The 24536-nt window shown below is 41.2% G+C and overlaps 1 protein-coding gene across 1 annotated transcript in view; it reads right to left on the bottom strand.

The window, feature by feature from the left end:
• CCDC6 (coiled-coil domain containing 6) overlaps positions 1-24536 on the bottom strand; it is a 109438-nt gene that overhangs the window by 26554 nt on the left and 58348 nt on the right. Inside the window, exons 3-4 of the mRNA XM_043476902.1 lie at positions 14738-14866; positions 1571-1674 (exon numbers count right to left, since the gene is read on the bottom strand). Coding sequence (XP_043332837.1) covers positions 1571-1674; positions 14738-14866 — 233 coding nt within the window. The remainder of the gene's footprint in view (positions 1-1570; positions 1675-14737; positions 14867-24536) is intronic.

Below are 24536 nucleotides of genomic sequence, written 5' to 3'. Positions count from 1 at the left end.
AATGTTGACTTTTAAGCCAACTTTTCCACTCTCCTCTTTCACTTTCAATAAGAGGCTCTTTAGTTGTTCTTCACTTTCTGCCATAAGTGTAGTGTCATCTGTGTATCTGAGGTTATTGATATTTCTCCCAGCAATCTTGATTCCAGCTTGTGCTTCATCCAGCCTGGCATTTCGCATGATGTACTCTGCCTAGAAGTTAAATAAGCAGGGTGACAATATACAGCCTTGACATATTCCTTTCCCAATTTGGAACAAGTCTCTTGCCCCATGTCCAGTTCTAACTGCCGCCTCTTGACCTGCAAACAGATTTCTCAGGAGGCAGATCAGGTGGTCTTGTATTCCCATCTCTTTAAGAATTTTCCAGTTTGCTGTGATCCACACAGTCAAAGGCTTTGGCATAGTCAATAAAGCAGAAGTAGATGTTTTTCTGGGACTCTCCTGCTTTCTAATTTGATCTCTGGTTCCTCTGCCTTTTCCAAATCCAGCTTGAACATCTGGAAGTTCATGGTTCACGTACTGTTGAAGCCTCACTTGGAGAATTTTGAGCATTATTTTGCGTGTGAGATGAATGCAACTGCACAGCAGTTTGAACATTCTTTGGCATTGCCTTTCCTTGGGATTGGAATGAAAACTGACCTTTTCCAGTCCTTTGGACACTGCTGAGTTTTCCAAATTTGCTGGCATATTGAGTACAGCACTTTCACAGCATCATGTTTCAAGATTTGAAAGAGCTCAGTGGGAATTCCATTACCTCCAGTAGCTTTGTTCATAGTGATGCTTCCTAAGGCCCCCTTGACTTCACATTCTAGGATGTCTGGCTCAAGGTGAGTGATCACACCATCGTGGTTATCTGGGTCATGAAGATCTTTTTTGTACAGTTCTTCTGTGTATTCTTGCCACCTCTTCTTAATATCTTCTGCTTCTGTTAGGTTCATACCATTTCTATCTTTTATTGTGCCCATCTTTGCATGAAATGTTCCCTTGGTATCTCTAATTTTCTTGAAGAGATCTCTAGTCTTTCCCATTCTATTGTTTTCGTCTATTTCTTTGCATTGATCACTGAGGAAGGCTTTCTTATCTCTCCTTGCTATTCTTTGGAACTCTGCATTCTGATGGGTATATCTTTCCTTTTCTCCTTTGCCTTTCACTTCTCTTCTTTTCTCAGTTATTTGTAAGGCCTCCTCAGACAACCATTTTGCCTTTTTGCATTCCTTTTTCTTAGGGATGGTCTTGATCACTGCCTCCTGCACAACATCACAAACTTCTGTCCATAGTTCTTCAGGTACTCTGTCTATCAGATCTAATCCCTTGAATCTATTTGTCACTTCTACTGTATAATTGTAAGGGATTTTATTTAGGTCATACCTGAATGGTCTAATGGTTTCCCCTACTTACAGGAGGATAGGCTATCAACATTTTCCCCATTTGTCAAATTAAAACAGCGTGCATCCACCAAGGCATTAAAATGTCCCACTGTTACTCCCTGGTCACATTCAGCACGGTCCCCCAACCCCACTCCCAACACACACACATTTACATACACTACACTGAACAGCAAGACTCAACAAACCGCTTTTCAGCTTCAAGTTTATCCATCCTCTTCCAGAGACGGTTCACTAGTGCTTCCTGTTCTTGTTCCAAAGTATTTTCAAGGTCAATCTTCTCCCGTCTCAACTGAAGGAAAAGAAAGAAGTTTTACTGAGAATTGTAGGCCACTTAAACTTTGTTAATTAGATTTTTTTATTGGAACACTATGATCCCTTTCCATGGAGAAAACTGCAAAGAAATGGTCAATTTTCTGGCACAGACATGTTAAGTGCATTTAATTCTTAAACTTTAATTGAGAAAACTGAGATACGTTCATTCTTTGATGTTAAAGCTTAATTGTGGATCACAGTGGTTGCTTCAGCAGTTACTCCAGGCACATGGAAAGTTTTCCTTAAAGAGGGTTTGAGGAGAGTTTGTTGCCAGTTGTCCCAGGACATATGTGGGTTTGTCTCCCTAGTCCTGCATGCATCACAACATTAAACCAGAAAGGTTACACTTCCATTTACGGAAGTAACTCCCAACACTGAAGACCATTCTGCCAAGTGGTTAATGGGTACATAGAAATATGGCCTAAGATATAAAAACATGTGCGAAAAGGATAAACACCACATTCACAATACTGGTTACTTCTGGGGAGGTGGGGCAGAAGGTAAATGTGATTCAGGGGAAGGCAAATGATTGCAGAGGGAACCCAACATTGCATTCTACTTCATAAAAAGAAGCAATTGGGGAAGCAATTAATTTAATTTATTAACATAGAAAGTGAAAGTGTTAAGTCGCTCAGTCCTGTCTGACTCTTTGCGACCGCATGGACTACAGCCCGCCAGTCTGTCCATGGGACTCTCCAGGCAAGAATATTGGAATGGGTTGCCATTTCCTTCTCCAGGGGATCTTCCTGACCTAGGGATCAAAACTGGGTCTCCCACATTGCAGGCGGATTCTATACTGTTTGAGCCAACACAGAGCAACATGCAAATACTGAGACCAACACCAGACACAGGTTAATAGGGATGTAGCAGAGAACTGAGGAATCAGAAAGGTCTGCCCTCTGGAGACCTTGTTCAGGTTTTTCCATTACAGCTTGTGGGAAACCCAAATGAACTTATTGGCCAGCCCAATACATTCTAGTAGTAGTGAAGACATTAAAAGGAACCATTTATATGTTTTAGTAGAGAGAGAGAGATGAAGAAAAAGAGGGCTGGTGATGGGGACAGAAAGTGCCATGATAAACAGAGTTCACAGCACCAGGAAGAAGGAAATGTATGGTATCATTTTTTGTATACTTGTCTATTTGCTTGGGATATTAACTAATTTTAACAGAAATCATTTTTTAAAAGGTGGGGAATATTATGTTACTGCCCCCATGCTGTCTCTTCACCCAACTGGAATTTACCTTTTTAACCACTGACTTAACAGATTATTTTTGATTGCACAGCTACACAGCTGTCCAGGTATTAATATCAGAGTTCACACTTCTTTAGCAGGTGAGAGGCAAGCTCCTCACTGAGCAAAGACCCCTATGTAGACATAAGGTGAGACCAATTCCATGGACAAAATGTAGCCTTTTACAGCAACCGAGGCAGACATACCTTACTTCACCAGTCAATAAGCCAAGATCACAGAGTCAACAGAAAACATAGCCTCACTGAATTTTCTTTGCATGGGCAAAGGGACAGGAATCAGACTATGCTGGAAGAATCCTGTGCAGTGAAGCCAGAGCTGACTAATGCACAAAAGCTCAAAATATTAAACAGCTCCTTTCCCTGCAAGGAGGAGAAACCCAGGAACACCTCACAGATCTCCTATGTGACCCTCTGACCACATTTTGGGCCAAGGTTTGAAGCAATGATACAATTCAGTTGTTTATTTAAAGAAACAAAATGCCAAGTCATTTACCCTTTAAGGACCCTATTGCCATGTTTAACTAAAACATGACAAGGGGTACTTGGTAGAGAAGAAAAAATTCAAGCAAGGCATCGTTTTGTAGTAGAGATGACTAGTAGAGAAAATAATGCCCAACGGCTTATTTTTAGAGTAATCATGCATCATGCAGATATATAACTCCAAAAAACGAAATCAAGACAAAGCTGTCTTTACCCACATATGACTGACTGGGCATGTGGTTTTGAGGAGGTACTAACCTGTCCTCAGGCTTCCCAGGTGGTGCTAGTGGTAAAGAACCCACCTGCCAATGCAGGAGACATAAGAGAGCCAGGTTTGATCCCTGGTTGGGGAAGATCCCCTGGAAGAGAGCACGGCAACCCACTCCAAGTATTCTTGCCTGGAGAATCCCATAGACAGAGGAGCCTGGAGGGCTATGGTCTATGGGATCACAGAGTTGGACACGACTGAAGCGACTTAGAATGCACGCACGCAACCTACCCTCATCTATGAAATGAGAAGGCTGGCCTTGAAGACATCTGAGGTCCCCTCCAGGGCCACCCATTCTATCATTCTCTGTCAATCTCAAGATGGCACTTGTCTCAGTCTGCACTAGTTCAGTTGAGATTTTTAGAAACAGAAGCAGCAAAAGAAATCATCTAAATCCACTCTTTCATTTGAGAGCTGAGGAACCACTGATTCAGGAAAAGTGATGCTGCCAGCATAGGAATGGGCATCAGTCACCATGGTGACCAAAGAAGCTGGGTCCCATCTAACCAGCAAGTTCAGAGAATCTGGAGGGGCAAATAGGATTTGGCGTAAATTATCCAGTGTATTCTTGGAAGTAGTGGAGCAGGGGGTACCTTAGTGAGTCCGAGAGTATGCAGGAACAGATAAGGAAGCAGGAAAAACAGAAGTTGAAACATGAATCTCAGCTTCTTTTTGGTACCAGTTAGTAGAGCTACGTGTGACTGTGTGTGTGTGTGAAGTCACTTCAGTTGTGTCCAACTCTTTGTGACCCTATGGACTATAGCCGGCCAGGCTCCTCTGTCCCTGGGATTCTCCAGGCAAGAATACTGGAGTGGGTTGCTATGTCCTCCTCCAGGGGATCTTCCAGACCCAGAGACTGAATCCATGTCTCTTACATCTCCTCATTGGCAGGCAGGTTCCTTATCACTAGGGCCACCTGGGAAGCCTGTTAGTAGAAACCCAAGTTTCACCCTCTGGAGGCCTTGGTTCACTGAAGTGGGCAGTAAATTGATGGCTGGTAGTCACCTGAAGAACTTCAGAACCTCCCGAAGTCCTTTATCAGCACTGCCCTTCCATCTCCTGTCCATATAATCCCACAGCCTATTTATTTATAGCCAGAGAGTATAAACCAGTACTGCTGTTTCAGACCTAAGTAGATTTTCAGTGCTTGCATTGCCCTGATATCAAACAACCCTCAAATCTGACATCGTGTGTTAAACTGACAGGGTACTGAGTCAGAAATTCTTGCTGGAATAGAAACAACAGCTCAGTGCTGCATTCATTGCTTTTGCAATGCTGATCCCATCTGTAATAGTCTTCCCTATCTCCTTTTAAATTCAGTGTTCCTGCCACAGGTACCCACTCTTCCATTACCAAACATCAAATTCTCAGGCAAACCCAAGCCCCTGCTGACTACACTGTCTATAAGCACTCAGCACCAGTGGATACAGCTTATTTGTAGAATATTCATTTGAAGAGTTGCTTTGTAATTAAGTCAAGTCAATGGACTGTCAGCCGAACTCCTTACTCGTTTCAGTAGCTCTTCCTCCCGTTGCAAGTTAATTAACATTGCACCAAGAGTTCTTATTGTGTTTCCCAAATAAATAACTTCTTTAATGGATAAACTTAGTGTATAAAAGTAGTGCTGGCTCATTTGAATTCACAGCCCATTCTGGCTGTGTCTTCTCAGTGGGCAGACACTCACTACCCAAAAAGCAGAGAAAGCAGGGGGCAGCCAAGAGACAGCTCCAACATTACCACACTTCTCTCTCAATGGAGCATTTTCTCACTTACAGGGAACCAGGATGCTCACAGAGGTCAGGGAAAGGGATACTTGACAAAAAAGCCTGATGAGAACTTTAGCATGACCATGTGCTCAACTACAGAATTTTGAAAGGTTTTAGTGTATCATTTCAATCTACTTTGAAAAGTTTTAGTCTGACCACCAAATTACCATCATTCCTATATGAAAATATATTTTGAGCTCCAAACATTTGTCTTAAAAACCCAATTTTGGAAGGCAGCCCATGACAGCTCTTCCCAGAACAGGCAGCCAATGACAACTGCCTGTTCTATGTGCACCAGAAATATACAGAGAAGGGAATTCCCTTGTGGTCCGGTGGTTAGGACTCCACTATGTTGCTGAGGGCCCAGGTATGGTCCCTGGTCAGGGGATCCTACATGTTGTGCAGTATGGCCAAAAAAATAAAGAACAGAAAAAATATACATACTGATAAAAAGACACACAAAAAAATCACAAAGAATAGCAAGATAAATAGGGTTGGCCCTTGGGTCAAAGTATTAATAATACTGGTGGTAATTTATCTTCATATGTTTTCCTGCTCCCACACAATTTTTAAAAATATTTATGTATTTTGGCTGTTTTGGGCTTCCTAGTTGCAACTCACAGGCTTGGCTGCCTTATGGCACGTTCCTTAGTTCCCCACCCAGGGATCAAATCCGCATCCCCTGTGTTGGCAGATAGATTCTTAACCACTGGACCACCAGGGAAGTCCGCCCCACACAATTTTTTAATGAACATTTACTATGCTTATAACAAAAAAACGGGAAGACAGTCCATCTTAAAAATTAACAATTTCCTAATTTTGGATATTAATTCACATACCTAAAACAGAATGAATTCATACACTCTAAGAGGAGAAATTATACTGAAGGCTCAACTAGTTATCTGGAAGACTGAGAATCTTCCAGAGAGCCTTGAGTTATTAACCTTCTTTACCTATAGCTTGTAAGTTTTTTCTTCTCAAAAACGGTATCTATACTTTTTGAAATGGGTAGAACTTCAGGACAGTAGTAATACCTTATTAATATTTAATGTATGAAAAGTGACACTTTCATAGTTTACCAGCTCAATAAATCTCGCTTTTGTTCAATGATATTGAAAAATGAAGGGCTTTTATGAAACAGATACACATATAATTAGTCATATTTATATGGTTTCCAGACTTAAGATTTCATCACTTTGACATCAGTGCAATATTATACAAATTTGCATAATGGGTTCATAATTCTAGGGGACTCTTTTACCAAATAATTACCATCAGTGGAAAGCAAGCAAGTTTCAAAGTCTTGGGTATACAGGTTTTTTTTCCTACATCAAGAGCACAGTGGAGGAATCTTTGGGAAAGAACACATACCACCGTGCATGCTGCAAATACACTGTCACATCAGGGGCTACCTTCAGCTCATTGTCTAAAATAAGCCTCTGTGAGAGACAAATATCAAGTATCATGTGGAATTCAAAAAGGATACAAATCAACTTATTTATAAAAACAGACTCACAGACATAGAAAACTTATCCTTACTAAAGAGGGAAGGTGGGGGGAGGGATAAATTAGGAACTGGTGGGTAACATGCAGATGCAGGATTTAGCCATTCACTCATTTGCCACATATGTTTAGCTAAGGAAAATACCTTTTCTAAGTTACCCACCAAATTCTTGTTGTTTTGTTTTTTTTTTTCAATGGACTTCATGAAATGAACTTATGGTTGCCGGAGGGAAGGAATAGTTAGGGACTTTGGGAAGGTCATGCACACACTGCTATATCTAAGATGGATAACCAACAAAGACCCATTGTATAGCTCTGCTCAATGTCATGTGCCATCCTGGATGGGAGGAGGGTTTGGGGGAGAATGAATATATGTATATATATGGTTGAATCCCTTCACTGTTCACCTGAAAGTACCACAACATTATTCATTGGCTATACCCCAATCAAAATAAAAAGTTTAAAGTTTAAAAGAACTGACTTTATACATTCTAATTACAAGCAACTAGAAAGTCTCAGTACAGTATCTCTGGATTCTGTTGCCCTTACTCTACGTAGCACACCCATGCCCTACAATTTCACAGGCAAAGTCTTCACCACCAGTGCGTGACCAGGAACATACATGGTTGGATCATGGTGAGGTACCTCTTTCTTCATAAAGAAAACTCATTTTTAATTTTGTCCCTGCCATCATCTGTTCAAACTGAGGCACAAGGCAAATGTTATCTTGGTGCTTCAAAATAATACCTGAGAAGATGGAACACAGTCTTGGTACTTAGTTGAAACAAGGCCTAACGAAGGACTTCTTTCATTTCATATCCTGCAGAGGGACTTAATCTGTGTTCCTGACAGAGCTCAGTGTCTGCTCTCACAGGTGTGGAGGGGAGGCCCCTCAGCTGGCTTCATCCCACTCTGACAGCTCCTCAATTACACATCAACTGAAAAGGGCCTGCTGAAGCTCCTTGAGTACCACCTACTACTGCCCCCGGTTTGTTTACTACCAAGGCACAAACTCTCACTTACATTCCAGTATGCTCTGAGGCTTTTCTCCACCTCTCCCTGAAAAGCAGTAGGTAGGGCTTCCCTGGTGGCTCAGACAGTAAAGAATCCGCCTGCAATGTGGGAGACCTGGGTTTGATCCCTGGGTTGGGAAGATCCCCTGGAGGAGGGCATGGCAATCCATTCCACTATACTTACCTGGAGAATCCCATGGACAGAAAGAAGAGCCTGGCAGGCTACAGTCCATAGGGTCACAAGAGTCTGACATGACTGAAATGACTAAGCAAAACACAGCAAAGGATGTCTGTACTTGAGCTTCAGGTGACCCACACATCTTCAAGGATTTGCTACAAATTCCCATCAAGCTGACTTCAGGGTTTACTGTGATTATGTCTGGCTGTGTACCTTGTCTAAAATGTGCAGACACAGGTTGTAACATTTTACTTTACAAAATTAAAAGAAGGGCAGCAAATTACAATACAGTATTATTCAGTTCAGTTGCTTAGTTATGTCGGACTCTTTGTCACCCCATGGACTCCACGCCAGGCCTCCCTGTCCATCACCAACTCTGGAGTTTGCTCAAATTCATGTCCATCTAGTTGGTGATGCCATCTCACCCTCTGTCGTCCCCTTCTCCTCCTGCCTTCAATCGTTCCCAGCATCAGGGTCTTTTCCAATCAGTCAGTTCTTCCCATCAGGTGGCCAAAGTATTGGAGCTTCAGCAGCAGTCCTTTCAATGAATATTCAGGACTGACTTCCTTTACGATTGACTGGATTGATCTCCTTGCAGTCCAAGGGACTCTCAAGGATCTTCTCCAACACCACAGTTCAAAAGCATCATTTCTTCAGTGCTCCACTTTCTTTATAGTTCAACTCTCACATCCATACATGACCACTGGAAAAACCATAGCTTTGACTAGATGGACCTTTGTTGGCAAAGTAATGTCTCTACTTTTTAATATGTTGTCTAGGTTGGTGATAGATTTTCTTCCAAAGAGCAAGCGTCTTTTAATTTCATGGCTGCAGTCACTAATGCAGTGATTCTGGATCCCCATAAATAAAATCTCTCACTGTTTCCATTGTTACCCCATCTATTTGCCATGAAGTGATGGGACCGGATGCCATGATCTTAGTTTTTTGAATGTTCACTTTTAAGCCAACTTTTTCATTCTCCTCTTTCACTTTCATCAAGAGGCTCTTCAGTTCCTCTTCGCTTTCTGCCGTAAGGGTGGAGTCATCTGCGTATCTGAAGTTGTTGATATTTCTCTCGGCGATCTTGATTCCTGCTTGTGCTTCATCCAGTCCAGCATTCCACATGATGCACTTTGCACAGAAGTTAAATAAGCAGGGTGAAAATACACAGCCTTGACATACTTCTTTCCCAATTTGGAGCCAGTCTGTTGTTCCACATCCAGTTCTAACTGTTGCTTCTTGACCTGCATACAGATTTCTCAGGAGGCAGATCAGGTGGTCTGGTATTCCCATCTCTTTAAGAACTTTCCACAGTTTGCTGTGATCCACACAGTCCAAGCCTTTGGTGTAGTCAATAAAGCAGAAGCAGATGTTTTTCTGGAAATCTCCTGCTTTTTTGATGACCCAATGGATGTTGACAATTTGATCTCTGGTTCCTCTGCCTTTTTAAAATCCAGCTTGAACATCTGGAAAGTTCACAGTTCACATACTGTTGAAGCCTGGCTTGGAGAATTTTGAGCATAACTTTGCTAGTATGTGAGATGAGGGCAATTGTGCAGTAGTTTGATCATTCTTTGGCATTGCCTTTCTTTGGGATTGGAATGAAAACTGACCTTTTCCAGTCCTTTGGCCTCTGTTGAGTTTTCCAAATTTGCTGGCATGTTGCATGCAGCACTTTAACAGCATCATCTTTTAGGATTTGAAAGAGCTCAGCTGGAATTCCATCACCTCCACTAGCTTTGTTCATAGTGATGCTTCCTAAGGCCCACTTGACTTCACATTCCAGGATGTCTGGCTCTAGGTAAGTGATCACACCATCGTGACTATCTGGGTTGTGAAGATCTTTTTTATACAGTTCTTCTGTGTATCCTTGCCTTCTTAATATCTTCTGCTTCTGTTAGGTTCATACCACTTCTGTACTTTACTGTGCCCATCTTTGCATGAAATGTTTGTTCCCTTGGTATCTCTAATTTTCTTTACTATTGTTAGACAACACTTATTAGTGTTATTACTAGTGTTAGACAACACTATATATTGTTAACAACAGTATCCCTTGGTATCTCTAATTTTCTCTACTATTGTTAGACACATTATTATTAGTGTTATTACCAGTGTCAGACAACAGTATATATTGTTCACAACACTATTGTTGGAGCAAAAAGACAAAGGTCAGGAAGATGATGAAAAAATATGAAGAGCAGTTGTTGGAGTGGGGGACTGTAGTCTAGGTGATGTTTTTTCATGTTTGTACTTCCACGTTTAGGTTTTCCACATTTTCTTGAAAGCACAATGGATAAGTCTTATCATTAAAAAAGTTTAAGACTTCCATAATTTGAGATGAGTCTGTGAAATCAAACTTCAAATGATGCATAGGGGTCACTACATTTCCTCTGTGCACACACACGTGTGTGTGTGCTAAGTCGCTTCAGTTGTGTCCGACTCTGGGACCCCGTGGACCGTAGCCTGTCAGGTTTCTGTGTCCATGGGATTCTCCAGGCAAGAATACTGGAGTGGGTTGCCATTCCCTTCTGCAGGGGATTTTCCCCAACCAGGGATCGAACCTGCGTCTCCTGTATTGGTGGCAGAAGCCCCCGTTTCCTCTCCTTAATGCAAATGAAGGCTCATGGAACATGGCTGTTCTCTGAAGCCAGTCAGAGCTCCTCAGAGCTACTGCAACAGAGCCTTCCAGGGTAGCCGCCAGGATGCATGGAATTCTAACAAAAGCCAGTATGCCCACATTACCCATGAACTGAGGAGCTATCTTATTCCAACGTAAAAAAAAAAAAAAAATCAACCAATCAATAACGCAGACCTGAACACAAGCTACTAGCCACTCAATTAGCTGCTAAGTCACAAGGACAACAGATGATCTGTATAACTCACTAGAATTAGTCATTGCAGCTACTAAAAATAAGCATCAGAATTGTATGTGGACTGATTGTGACGTCAGTTGGCTTGTATTACCTGCTAGACAAGTAAGGCAGATAGGCCATCTTCTATTCTTAACCCAGAACCATTGTACTCAGAGCTAGAAAGCAACAATGTTCCTTTCCTCTTTGTAGAACTTCAAATACGCTAAATGTTTCCTTATAACCTTTTTTAAAAATTGAACAAAGAAAAACTGGACTTCCCTGATAGTCTAGTAATTAAGAATCCACCTGCCAATGCAGGGGACACAGGTTCAACCCATGGTTCGGGAAGATTCTACATGCTGTGAAGTAACTAATCCACAACTACTGAACCCAAGTGCTACAACAAGAAAAGCCACTGCAATGAGAAGCCTGCATACTGCTAGAGAAAGCCCACGCAGCAAGAAGACCCTCTGCAGCCATCAACAGATAAATAAATAGGACAACAAAAAATTTCGTGCTGAGGATTGAAATTTGTTCTAAAGCCTTGCTTCTAGGATAAAATTATATATGGTGTTGGACACTGGGAGAAGGGGGTGTTGGCCCTGGAAGCCGGGGTCTTCTCAAACCTCTGCAGTCACCTGATGTTGGCTAGTGGCTGAAGGAACCTCTGGGCACCTCCCAACACTGAGGCCTGCAAGAGTCGCAGTACGGCTACGTGGCTGCCTCTGCAAGACACGCACCTCAAAGACACCACACATGCAGACTGCCGAAACCATCTCTCCCCCTGCCCGGTAACTAAGAAGAGGGATTCAACTTTACGTCTTCACCATCTTTTCTGTATTCTCAGCACCCCTACCCCATGCAGAACCTCTATCCACTTTTTACTGCGTAGCTTTCCCATGTCTGTCTCCTCACACATCCTTGCTCCTGCAGCAAGGCTGGGCTTGGGTCTATCCAAGTCCATTACCCGTGCCCTGAACCAGCCCGACCCTATGCTGCCTTTTGAAGGACAAATGACAGCTCTCCAGTAACCTGTCCAAATCCACACTTTATTTAAACTCTTCCAACAAAGCAGTGCTAAGGCACCAGACCCAAAGGATAAATGCCTTCAAATAGCTTTCAGTTCTAAAAATGTGTTGTCAGAGAGAAGAGCAAAGGCATGTACCACATACATATCCTCAAAATGAGTAATATAATACCTGTGTTGGCTCTTCTTATAGTAACTTTAATACAAGATATATTATATTATACAGATTATGACATATATAGTAAATATTATAATACAGATGACAATCCCAAAAGATGGCCACAAAAGAGGGTCAGAGCATATCCATGGAAACAGAGAAGAGGTTTGTTTCTACCGTAGAACATAATCATTCTCTCCAAACACAGACTAACATTACTTGTAGCTAAACAAAATATAGTGAAATCCCCAACATTTAATCATCCTAGACATACCCAGAAGAAAGGGGGCAATGTTTTATGATGATGTTACATTTCTCCATCTTAATTAAAACAAGGACTTGATGTAATGATCTCTATGGGAAAACAATCTAAAGAAGAGTGGATATATTTGTATGTATAACTTTGCTGTATACCTGAAACGCAACATTGTAAATCAACACTCCAATAAAAAAAAATTTTTAATTAAAAAAATAAAATGCAGACTTGATACCCCACAAACACTTTCACTTTTTTTCACTTCATCCCACATCTGAAGTTAAGTTTCCAGTTTAGGACTTTAATTGTAAAGTAAAGTTTTACTTTAAAGTTTACATGTAAGTACATGTAAACATGTACATTGCACATGTTCCATTGTGGAAATCCATTTCTTTAGTGTTGAGGTCTGACATAAGTCTTACAGTGGACTAAGTCATTAACTGGGGAGAAGGTATACCTCGTGCCTAGTTTTAAAAGCATTTAGTCAATAAAGTTTCCAATGAGCCTTAACACCGGGAAGCCATCCATCCTCTCTCCCTTCTCTTTCTGACTCTAGGCCACTACCTCCACCTTGTGGCCAGAGCTAAACTTTGGGGGTCACGGTTCCAAAGTCTCCTCTGGAATCTAATAGCAAATACAAGGTAGAAGCTGCTTCCATTACTGAGAGCCATCACAGAGAAGGTATTGACCAAGTAAAGTTCTCACAATACCAACCAGGGTGAGAATTCCACTTGGTCACTTGGTTACATCTTGATCAACAATTACCAATAACAAGTTTGTGGGATGTTAGGGGCTTACACAAGAATTTTCAAAACTAATGTGAATGGAACTGGCTACTGTCTATCCTGGAAATTAAACAGGAGAACTTCGGAACAAGATGTTTTTAAGCTGTGAGAGGTGGAGGAGTCTTCTAAATTTGGAAACTGCACCTGAAATCCAAAGAGGAACAGTAGGACTAGATTACTCTGGGTTTTTTTAAAATAGCCAGCCTGTGGAAATGGAACTTGTTTGTTCTTTAACCTAGAAGGAATTGAAAAAAAATTTCAAGGCCATTATTCAAAGTCTTGGAAAACACCATAACCCATCCTTTGATATAGGTAGATAGAAGAATAATACAAAAAAATAAAAGTCAGTTCAATTAGTTTAAAATAAACCCTCACTTTCTCTTACACCTGATAATTCCACAACGATTCAGTCTCAAGTACAGTGATGAAAAGAGAATGGTCCTGAGGGTGATTCAAAAACCAGTTAGCATGGACTAAGATCCACATATGAAAGACGTTAAAGTTGGGATAAATCAGACAACTTTGCACAGAAGCCTTGGCCAAATCATCAAAATGATGATTGGGATCAAAATCACAAACAGCTAGAAAATGTCAATATACTGAATTCTACATGGAAACCAGGTAGCAGTACACTATGGTTGGTCTCTTCCAACTTCAGGAAAATAAATTAGCATGGGAACAGCATCAGGAGCACTTAGGCCAGAGACAACAGGAACTTCTGTCTGACACACCCACCCATCAGGACCGATAACGGTGGGCAGATTCTGGGTTGGCAGATAAGGACCAGCCTGGCCTCCTAAGGCAAATACTAATGTCTACCAAGGGTGATGGACAAAGGGATTGTGACTGTTACCTTCCACCCTTCCTTTCTAAGCTTCCCACTCCTGATTGGAGCTTGTGCTTCTCTTGTTTACAAATGGAAAACTTGGACCCCGGTGAAGTTAATGAAATTAATGCAAGCTCACAAAACTAATTTAGTGACCAAACCAGGATGAGTGGCTGAGTCTAGGACTCCATACCTGTATCAACACATCTAGGTGGGAAAAGACAAGGTTCATACAAGGTTGCTAATAATTCAAAGACAAAAATGCTAATTGTTCTGAAGAATGCTTGAAAGAGAACTTTTTGCTCCACAGTCCCACTGTCTCAGGAACTTTCACAGAAGTGATCCTGTGGTTCAAAACATATTCTTCCCTCTTTTGCAAAAGGAACCTAACATTTCCTGCCTATAAATCAGTACATCACAACATATCTCTTGAAACCTTATTAGTTGTGGTTTAAAAGAACAAAACAGCATCAGAGAGTAAGGAGGTGCTATGCAGAACTGTCAATGCATACTTCAGATAGGAAGTCCCCACTGTGTGAAGAAAAAGTTGAAAAATGTTTTTCACTGATATTCCACAGGACCTTTTAAAATTTGAAAGAATAGTTGATGATATGAGGAAAAAAAAAAAAGAACTATCCTAATTAAGGATACAGAGAGAGAACCATATATTTTTACCTGTTCTAAGGTAAGCTGTTTAGAAATGGTATCATTCTCCAGTTTTTTAATTTTCTTCATCAGTTTGTTGACCTGGAATTCCTGCTCCTGCTCAAGATGCTGTTCTAGTTCAGCTTTCTCATGCTGCAACTGGAAAATGAAAAAAAAAAAAAAAACACAGATGTAGAAATCAAGACACTCAAAAGCCATGACAATGCTGGCTCTAAAAGCTGGTTAAACCAAGTATAGGAGGTCATCATAAAAGTTACCTTACTCATTTCTGCTCGTATATCCAAATGTACACCTAGTAACCTGCTTCTGATTCCTCTAACTTATAACCAAAAATTATAGTGCATAATCAGAGGCACTTGTCCGTATGTATGTATACATATATATGTGTGTGTGCATATATAATGTGTATGTATATATATGTATATCAGAGCATCAAACCATGATTAAACACCAATTTCAATTTTGAAGAACATGTAAGTGGTTGTCTCTATAGGGAAGAACTGGGGATGAGGAAAGGAAGGAAACATACTTTTCAGAATATATATAACCCTTAGAGACTTGAAAATTTTTATACCTTGGCCACAGAAATTATTTAAAAAATAGAAATTTTGCAACTGTGTTTTTATTAAATGAATTACAGTTACTTGCATTCATATAACGTGTGTAGAGAGGGAAGAGAAGTTACAATCACAAAAAATACCAGGTAAAGTATTCTGAATGCTGTTTACAAGTGTACTAGTAAGCATACTTGGCAAAAAAAACAAACAAAAAATTAACTTCTTATAATGAGACCAACCTCACACCTTCTACACCTTTCCTGAAAACCAAGAGGGAAAGCCTCTTATTAATGCAATTAAAAGATAAGGTTATGGTGCCACTGCAAAAGAAATCTTAAAAAAATGTACTCCAAACTTCAAAACCAAAAGAGAATAAAAGAAATTCAGTGGACACACAACAACTGGGGTTCTCATCAATCACTGTGCCTTATTTCCAATGTTCTCAGCTGGGAGGGGCTTGATTCATAGTAGGGGTTAACAGGAATGAGCCACAGGGCCTGATATTTTCAGAACCACAGGCAAATTAAGCAAAAGTTATTAAAAACAATGAAGCACACAGTTTGATTTTGAGGTCTAAGATGATCAATGCTCCCTAATTCTAGCTCCAAAACCATTTCTTCAGGCAGGCACTGCGTACCAGGCTCGTGTTAGGCGGGCATGACAACCCCCATATCTCATGTGATAAAACAGGTTACCAGACCAAGGTAATTCAGCTGGAACGTGGCAGAGCCTGGGGCCCAAACCATGCTCTAAACACTAAACCAGAGTTCTCCTACCAGAGCCTGAGCAAACCTCTGAGGGGCGGGCTAGACACTCTTCCATACACAAGTGCCTAGTGCTTGCCTGGCGTTCAGAAGGTTAAATGACTAAATACAGAGAACAGTGAGTCATGGATGCTTGCCCAGGAAAAGCTGTCTCTTTGTGAACCCACAGAGGGTGCACTGCACGAGAGAGCGCTCAGTGTGCCTAAAAACCTCAAAAGTTATACTTAAATCATCTCCTCACTTGAAACGATTTCCATTGCTATGAAAGTACCATGCTTGGTGTTTAAGAAGAAAACAAAAATGTTCAAAACCTGACATCGTCTTTCAACACGGGAAATATTGACTAAACAGATGCTGGTTTTCCTCCAGCTGCTTTTTACATGCAACTCCTAAAAAGCTGGTCAACCTTGCAGGGACTCAGAAAGCAAGCAGATGTGAAGAGGTGCTTACAGTGACAAGTCTATTTTTAGCTAGCCCATTAAAATTCAGGTTCTGGAAGATCAAGCAGTAATTAAAAGAACTAAGAGGAATGGTCAGAGGCTGAGAACAGTTCTCAGCATTTCAGACACAAAGACCCCCAATGGAACAAGCATCAGTTATAAGGGAAAAAAATAGCACAAGTACATCTTCTTCTGACTCTTGCATTCTATAAAAATTACCTGTATGGTGTGTCTTCCACCCGCACAGTTGAGGCAGAAGGGAGTGAAATCTATAGTTAAGACATTATCTTTGCTCTAAAATAGTTTATGAATGCTAAGCTTAAATGATATCTACTGGTTTTAGAAAAATGAACTTTTGTCTTAAAACTTTTAAACCTTTTGCATCGTTTTCTTTAAATATTAGATGTGTTTTCTTCCAATATGTTTTTAAAAATATTTTATCCATTTACTTGGCTGCATCATTCTTACCTGTGGCACGCAGGATCTTTGCTGCATCATGCATGATTTTTCACTGCACAAGGATTCTCTAGTTGCGGCACATGGGCTTAGTAGCTCCACAGCTTGTGGAATCTTAGTTCCCTGACCATGGATCGAACCTGTGTCGCCTGCATTGCAGGGTGGATTTTTAACCACTGGACTACCAGGGAAGTCTCTCCAATATGTTTTCAACTGCTGCCACTTTTATTTCAAAGAGCCTCCTTCTTTCCTTTTTTTTAGTGTTATACTTGTGCTCTTAAGTAAATTAAAACAATAAAGAGAAAGTGTTCATTGCTTAGTTGTGTCTGACTCTTTGCGACCCCATGGACCACAGCCTGCCAGTCTCCTCTGTCCATGGAATTCTCCAGGCAAGAATACTGGCCAGGGGATCTTCCCAACCCAGGGATCAAGCCTGGGTCTCCTGCATTGCAGGTGGATTCTTTACCGTCTGAGCTGCCAGGGAAGCCCAAAACAACAAAGGATGCAATCTAATGTCAAAAATTCTCTCCCCCAGACCCAGGCAGCAATTTGTCACAGAATATTAATCTGAGCAAAGGTAAGATTCTCATTGTCCTAGAGGAAAAGACTCATATACGGACAGATTGTCTAACACCGTCAATAACTGATAAGGTATTTCCTTTAAGAATACTGATTCAGCTAGTAATGAAATCTATAAAAGCCCTCAATTTTAAAAGGCTTTTTCCTTTCAAGAGCTATACCCAAAGGAAAATGTGATGGTGAAGCTGTCGTTACCAGAACTCAAGCGAGGTCCCTGGGTTATACAAACCATTTGGAAAATATCAAGCCATCCTGAGATATAACTCAGCCAAAGACTCACAGTTTTCAACATCCCCCAAAGGCAGACCTGGAACAAACAGCTTTGCTGCCTGTTTTGTTCTGCCATCTCTCGGGTGACAGGCAATTTAAGGGCAGGGCACAGAGTTAGCGTTCCAAACAGAACACTAGAAACAGAAAATCTGGTTCTCCCTTGGAACCAAGAAACCACCAATAAAAAGAGAAATACAGCAAGAAATACACAAACAACTCCCCAGAACAATCATGAAGAGAGTTAAGATGGGCAAGAAGAGAGGGCAGAGAAAGAAATATTGAGCAATTAATAGCCACAGAGTTTTCCTCATAACAGTGCACCTGAGAAAATTTTAGAAATTATTTGTTTCAAACAGATACGAAGTTAAATTCAAGCTATTTGGCCCCAACAGGACTTGAACCAACACCCTGAATCCATCTATTTTTTTTTTAGTTTTTTTTATTTGGCTGCACCTCACAGCATACAGGATTTTAGTTCCCCAACCAAGGACAGAACCCATGCCCCATGCAGTGGAAGCATGAAGCCCTAACCACTGGACTGCTAGGGAATTCCCTCCACCTGCCTGTAGATGATTTCCTGGTGGCTCAGTGGTAAAGAATCTGCCTTCAGTGGAGGAGACCCAGGTTGGATCCTTTGGTTGGGAAGATTCCCTGGAGAAGGGAATGGCTACCCACTCCAGTATTCTTGCCTGAAGAATCCCATGGACAGAGGAGCCTGGTGGGCTATGGTCCATGGGCTCACAAAGAGTCAGACACGACTGAGCGACTAACACTTTCACTTTTACTTTTCAGGACCTATCAGAAAAACTAAACTCCAGTTTCATTTCTGAGTAGCATCTTCAACATGGGCGTAAAATTTAAGACATGATTTTAAATTTCTAATCAAAGGTCTTAACGTCTCAGGCATTTCTTAATCTTACTAATCAGATCAGAGATCCTGAAGTGGAACAAAAATCATTCAAACTGAGAAGTAAGTAGGCAAGTAAATTCTATTAATGTGTTTGAAAAAAAACTCATTTGTTTGCCTTTAATATATCTAAAGTAAAATGCTTAGGTAGATTAAAATTTGTTGTCAGAATCAGCATTTTCTGTAAATATACTTCTTACAAAGTCAATCTCACAGATTATGGAAGAGCTTTAGAACTCTTAACCGTGCAATATATTGTAACATTAACAACAAGAAACCTTGTACAATGGAAATTACATAACTGACGATCCACAAGCAGCACATTTACAATGGAATTAGGGTTATATAAATAAAGATTTGTTCCCTGGGATTCAGCATGAAAAGTATATTAACATAAGTGAAAAAGGCCATAAGCAAAAACACAACTACAAACCTGGAAAATTCTAAGCACTCAAATGTGAGCATTTTCTCATTGTATCCACTCACCTATGAAGTCCCAAAGCCAATTTCCAGCCCATTAAAAAACATGAGTATAGCTTTAAGTTGATCTAACATAGACTAGCCTTAAGCATCATTGAATTACCGATATTTGTTGTCTTTCTCATAATTTCCAAAGTTTTTTGGAGCCACTTCAGTGAACCAGGCTTCTTATATCAGAGATTCAAAAACTCTTCTTCACTGAATGGCTTTTATTCCGGGCAAAACCTTCTCCGGCAGGTACAGGCACCACTGCAGGTACACGTGGAGGTTGGCTGCTAAGCCAGCCCACCCACCCAGCATGCAGCAGGTTTGCCAAATCCCAGGCTTGGTGAAGCCTGTTTGCAAGTCTGGGCCTGTTGTTAGTCCACCCAGAGCCAAGGGAGGCACGCCGTCTTGCCACCAGCCCTGGACTTGGCTTTTTTGATTCAACTTGAGGAAAGATGCCCCCAGTTCTGTTTACACTAGTCAATGCTAACCATTCTCTGCATGACCTGAAGTTCTGCAACCAACATCCCTCATTTATTGACAACTACCAAGAACTAGAGTCATCTGCACTGAACCAAGTAAAGGCCACCATAGGATAGTGACTACATTAAGTCATTGGATTGCCAAAAATAATTATCATGTAATCAACACAGTAAGCCCTCTACATATGAACAAGTTTCGTTCCAAGAGCGTGTTCTTAAGTTCAATTTGACAAAGTAAGCCTAGGTACCTGACTAACACAATCAGCTATATAGTGCTGCTTTTAGCCTTGCTTCCAGACATCTTTGTCTTGAAATAAAGATATTGTACTCTATACAGAACTGTACAGCCAGTACACAAAAGCACAACCACTTGTGGAGGAAGCATGCGTGTGACAAAGTACGCTAGACATGTGAACTAACTTACACGAATGGACAAGGGAACAAACATTCACATCTTTTAAAGTTTGCAGCTTATAGGTTCATGTGTAGGGGACTTACTGTTCCAAGCAGTTAACATGGGCTTTGGAAAAACATTGAGTCTTTCACAACACTGAGTCTCTAAACCAATCTGAACAGCTCTGCTGAGCAGAAAGTCAACCTCCCACCTTCAATTCAGTGCGTCACCACTAAACGCCTTCTGGGCCCACACTTAAGCCCACCTCCTTCCCGCTTCTGTTACTGGTACTGTTATTCTCAGTCAATACCTCACATCTCATCAGTTACCAAATGGCACTAAGTCAGCCCCCAGAACAGCTGTCCAACGCACCCCGCGCTTTCTGTGCTCTGGTTCAAGTCTTTTACTCCTCTTCACTGGGCCACTGCCAAAGCTTCTAATCGATACCCCAGGTCCAGTGTAGATCCTGCTAAACTAAACTAGTAGAGTTTTCTATTCATACAACACCCTGCTCAAAACCTTAGAATGGCTCCCTCATTCCTGCAGAGTAAGCCCGAACTCACCGGTATGATGTTCAAGTCCACCTTCGATCCAGTCCCCATGCAAGCTCCCCATGCTTTCACACTCAGCCCAAGTGAGAGTCTAAGGTTTGCACACACAAATACCTTCAGGGTCCAGGCACCTAACAAACGATGATGAATCTCAGCACAGAGAGTGGTGGTAACTATGATTAAAGGCACAGCTTATGTCTTTTTCTAAAGACTCTTTTCCTGGAGGGGAAAAAAAAAAGAAAACCCCACATTTTAAAAACTGAAGGGACTGACCTGGCAGTCCAGCGGGTAAGGCTGCACCTTCCAACTCAGGGGGTGTAGGTTTGGTCCCTGGTTAGGGAGCTAAAGACCACATGCCTCATGACCAAAAAACCAAAACATAAACCAGAAGCAATATCGTAACAAATTCAACAAAGACTTAAAAAAAAAAAACCATCCACATCAAAAAAAGAAAAAAGAAACCCATCATCCTGGGGAAACACGTCTGGAGACCACTCTGATCCAGGGGCTTCCAGACCCCAAGTCCTGCTGGTCACCACTGCACCCCAAGCCCACCGTCCTGACCACGCTGTATCCTCTGCCTAGAGTACCTGAAGCCTTTTCCTCCAAATTTCTGCAACTTTGGGAGGCCTCCCACAGAGCCTCCCACACATGCTCAGCATCATTTACACTCCCCCTTCAGGCTGGGATGAGCACAGTCTGCCTTAATCCAAAATCAAAGTTCTGTGTTCTCTGATTCATCCAAATGAAGTAAAAAAAAAAAAAGGTTCACTCTTTTCTGATGGTATAGTTCTTCATGATTCCAGATTAAAGTGGGGGTGATTTATCTTTGTCCCCACCTTTGGCCAACCCTGGGCTCTGACTTCTAAAACCCCAGCTCTATACAACTGCCAAAAGCACAATTCAGCTTCTTAGCTGTTCTGTAACAAATAAATAGCAAATGTGCTCAGGAAAAGGGGAGCCTTGGGTGCTGGCTCTCCTCTCAATTTCCACCTTCCCCAGATCTCCCCTCAACAGTTCATCATGATCTTGTTAATTCTTCCACTTATCTTCAGTGAAGCTTGCCTGAATTATCTATTTGTGATTTTCAAAAAGGGGAAAAGGATACTTAACTTTTGCAAGGAAAATTGGTAGGCCCTTCCAGAAAATAAATTATTTTTTGGATGTTATTTTCTCGTCAGCATCCTCAACAGTGAGGACAACCTCTCACCTGAGTGGAGGACTCCAGTACATGAGGCTTCCTGCCCACTTAGAATACCTCAGGGGCTAAGTCTGACCTTCTTACATTCGATTCCTAATAGCATCATGCTGCTTAAAGGGTTAACACCTTTGAAAAAAATCTAGTTAGGAGGAAGGTTTAAAAAAGATGCTCCATGAATAAGATAAAGGAATTCTTGAGGCTCTGGAGTCAACTCGGCGGGGGGCGGGGGGGAATCCATTTTGTAAAAATTAACCCTTTCTTCTTTGAGGAGTAGAGAATATTTAACCCAAAGAAAGAATTTATTCTAAGCTGAGACCTTATCATAAATTAAAAGGAAAAAAAAAAAGGAAAGTAAAGATAATTAGTAGTAGGATATATCTCTGTATTTTAAGGTAATTACTAACTGGGCTGACTGTAAACTTTTTAAAATGAAAAAAAAAAAAAAAAACCCAAGAAATGCAAAACACTGCAACATTTATAACTGCAAAGTTTTAAAATCATTTGCACAGCATTTTCAGTGATAGTTCAAGTCCATCTACGGTGCAGCCAAGTATCTTTCAATCTCCAAGATTCACCTTTTCAACTAGAAATAACAGTGCTTACTTACCCCTACCCTAGTGAGTAAAAGCAACTTCTCACTCCAGCTTCATCTCATTATCTTTCATTTCCTTCTCCTACTTTTACTTTCTACCTGCATTTCTCCATATTTTGTCAAAGAAGTCAGTCTGAAAAGCTTCTAAGCCCTGACCCTTGCTCTTACAATTTGGGGAATCCAAGCTGGAACATTAACTCCAGCCATAATGGTAACATACTACAAACACTTTGGGAAAAAACTCAGTGATCTGTGAAGACTAAAAGAACTGCCTCAAGTTTATTGTATTTTCTAATCATAATGCAAATTACGTTGGACTGAGAGATTTCTGGCATGCTGCTAACAGGAAAATTCTGCCTTATAATTTGGCCTCTGGTGGTTGTGGCATTTAAAATGCAATAAACACATCCCAGAAGCCCTCTGCAGATGTATCGGGAACACAATGTATAAGCCCCCTGTTCCATGAAAAGAAACAAAGAACACACACAGCTGAGAGTCAGAGAATATGGAGTGAAAAACAACAACGAGAACAACAACAACAAAAGAGAAAACACAACTCAACTTTGTCCCAAATGTTCTGTTAGCTATTAGGTGGTAGCCCATTTTTCTGCTTGGCATTAATAGCCCGGAAAAACTAAAAGCCAAGAGGGCCACTGGTTGAGGCAGCTAATGAAGAACATATTTCAAGGTCTCTTCTCCCCCGCCACGGGAGAACAAGTCTTCACCTGAATGGATGTGACAGCAGCGTTCGCCTCGGTGCCTTTAAAATGAACTGAACAGGGTTTCATACATATTTATCACCCTGACATGTGATTCTGCTGCCTGAACAAACAAGATCACTACACTGCCATCTTAGTGACTTGGAGAACTTGGAGTAAAAGAAGGCAGCCTCAGATTCTGGCATATAGGCTTGAGAAGAGAATTGGGCACCTACGCTCACTTCTAGTGCCTGCGGACAAGCCTGCCCTCCACAGACACAGCCTTGAAGGGACTACAGAAGGGCACGCTGCAGAAGAAAACCTGCCTCCGTTCAGATGGGAATGGAAGGAGAAACTACTACTCCAGGTTGAGGGGAGGGGGAGAGGAGGTACCTGGATGTAAGCCTTTGTCTAGGTCAACAGGCAGATTCAGGGACTTGTCGCAAGCCTTACTCTAAGTTTCATTCCCGTGCGAACACAGATGGAAGAATAATGCTATTACAGAACAGCCTTCTGAATGTCTCAGCTCTGTATCACTTGACAATGGCGGCTTCAGCAGTGGTTTTTGCCCACAACTTCCTTCCTTCCTTCCCTCCATATATCATCTTTCCACAGATGCTAGGAAATTGCAACTGCTTTAATTCCCAGAGGCGTTCTCACCTCAGGGACCAAGTCAATAATAGTAACAATAAGTCATGCCACTTAACAAGAGATCCAGAAAACTTTTGTTCTTAAGTGCTTTCCACCATTAATAAGAAAAATGTGTCTCCCCAGTAAGGGAATGAGTACAATCATTTCTATTATATTAATAGCTACAGTGGCATTGTTTTCTGAGGACCAGATCCAATTTCAAAAGTGACTCTACAGTACAAGACTACAAACTTATTTGTTATTTTAAGGTCTAAAATTTGAAAATTGGATTAGAGTGAAAACATTCACAGAGCTATATAATACTCGGTATTCCTATCTCAGTCCTGTTTCAGGCTTTAAAATAAAGAAACAAAAAATATTCATTAACTTTTGGCAGCAGTATTGGTGGAGAAAAGTGTAGGCAACAATTGAACAGGGCTTCCCAAGAGCAGGAAGTGAACCTGATGCCTTGGGCTTACATAAAAGCAAGTGAGAAAATCCACAGGGACTAAAATCGCTATCCATCTCAGCAACAACAGGTCTTCCATTTGGTACTGGTGACTGGTGCTTAACTGTTAGCCAGAGGAATTAGGGTTTTTTGTTTTTGGTTTTTTTTTTAAAGAGCAGCCAGTGGAATGAATCGTATCAGAGCTGACAAGAGAGTTAAGCCAATCATAAGAGCATTTTGTTTATGCTAGCTCTAAATTAACAATCTGGGCAGTCCAGAATCTTCCTGACTTTGCAACGAGCCTGACTTTAGGGGCTCCAGGGCACTGCAGTCTATGCAGTACATGATAAACAGAAGCAATTATGATAGTGAAA

This window comes from Cervus canadensis, chromosome 8 (genome assembly GCF_019320065.1).
Source record: "Cervus canadensis isolate Bull #8, Minnesota chromosome 8, ASM1932006v1, whole genome shotgun sequence".
Taxonomy (NCBI): Eukaryota; Metazoa; Chordata; class Mammalia; order Artiodactyla; family Cervidae; genus Cervus; species Cervus canadensis.
Note: the sequence above shows the minus strand (reverse complement) of the source record. Positions and strands in the feature narration are given on the sequence as shown.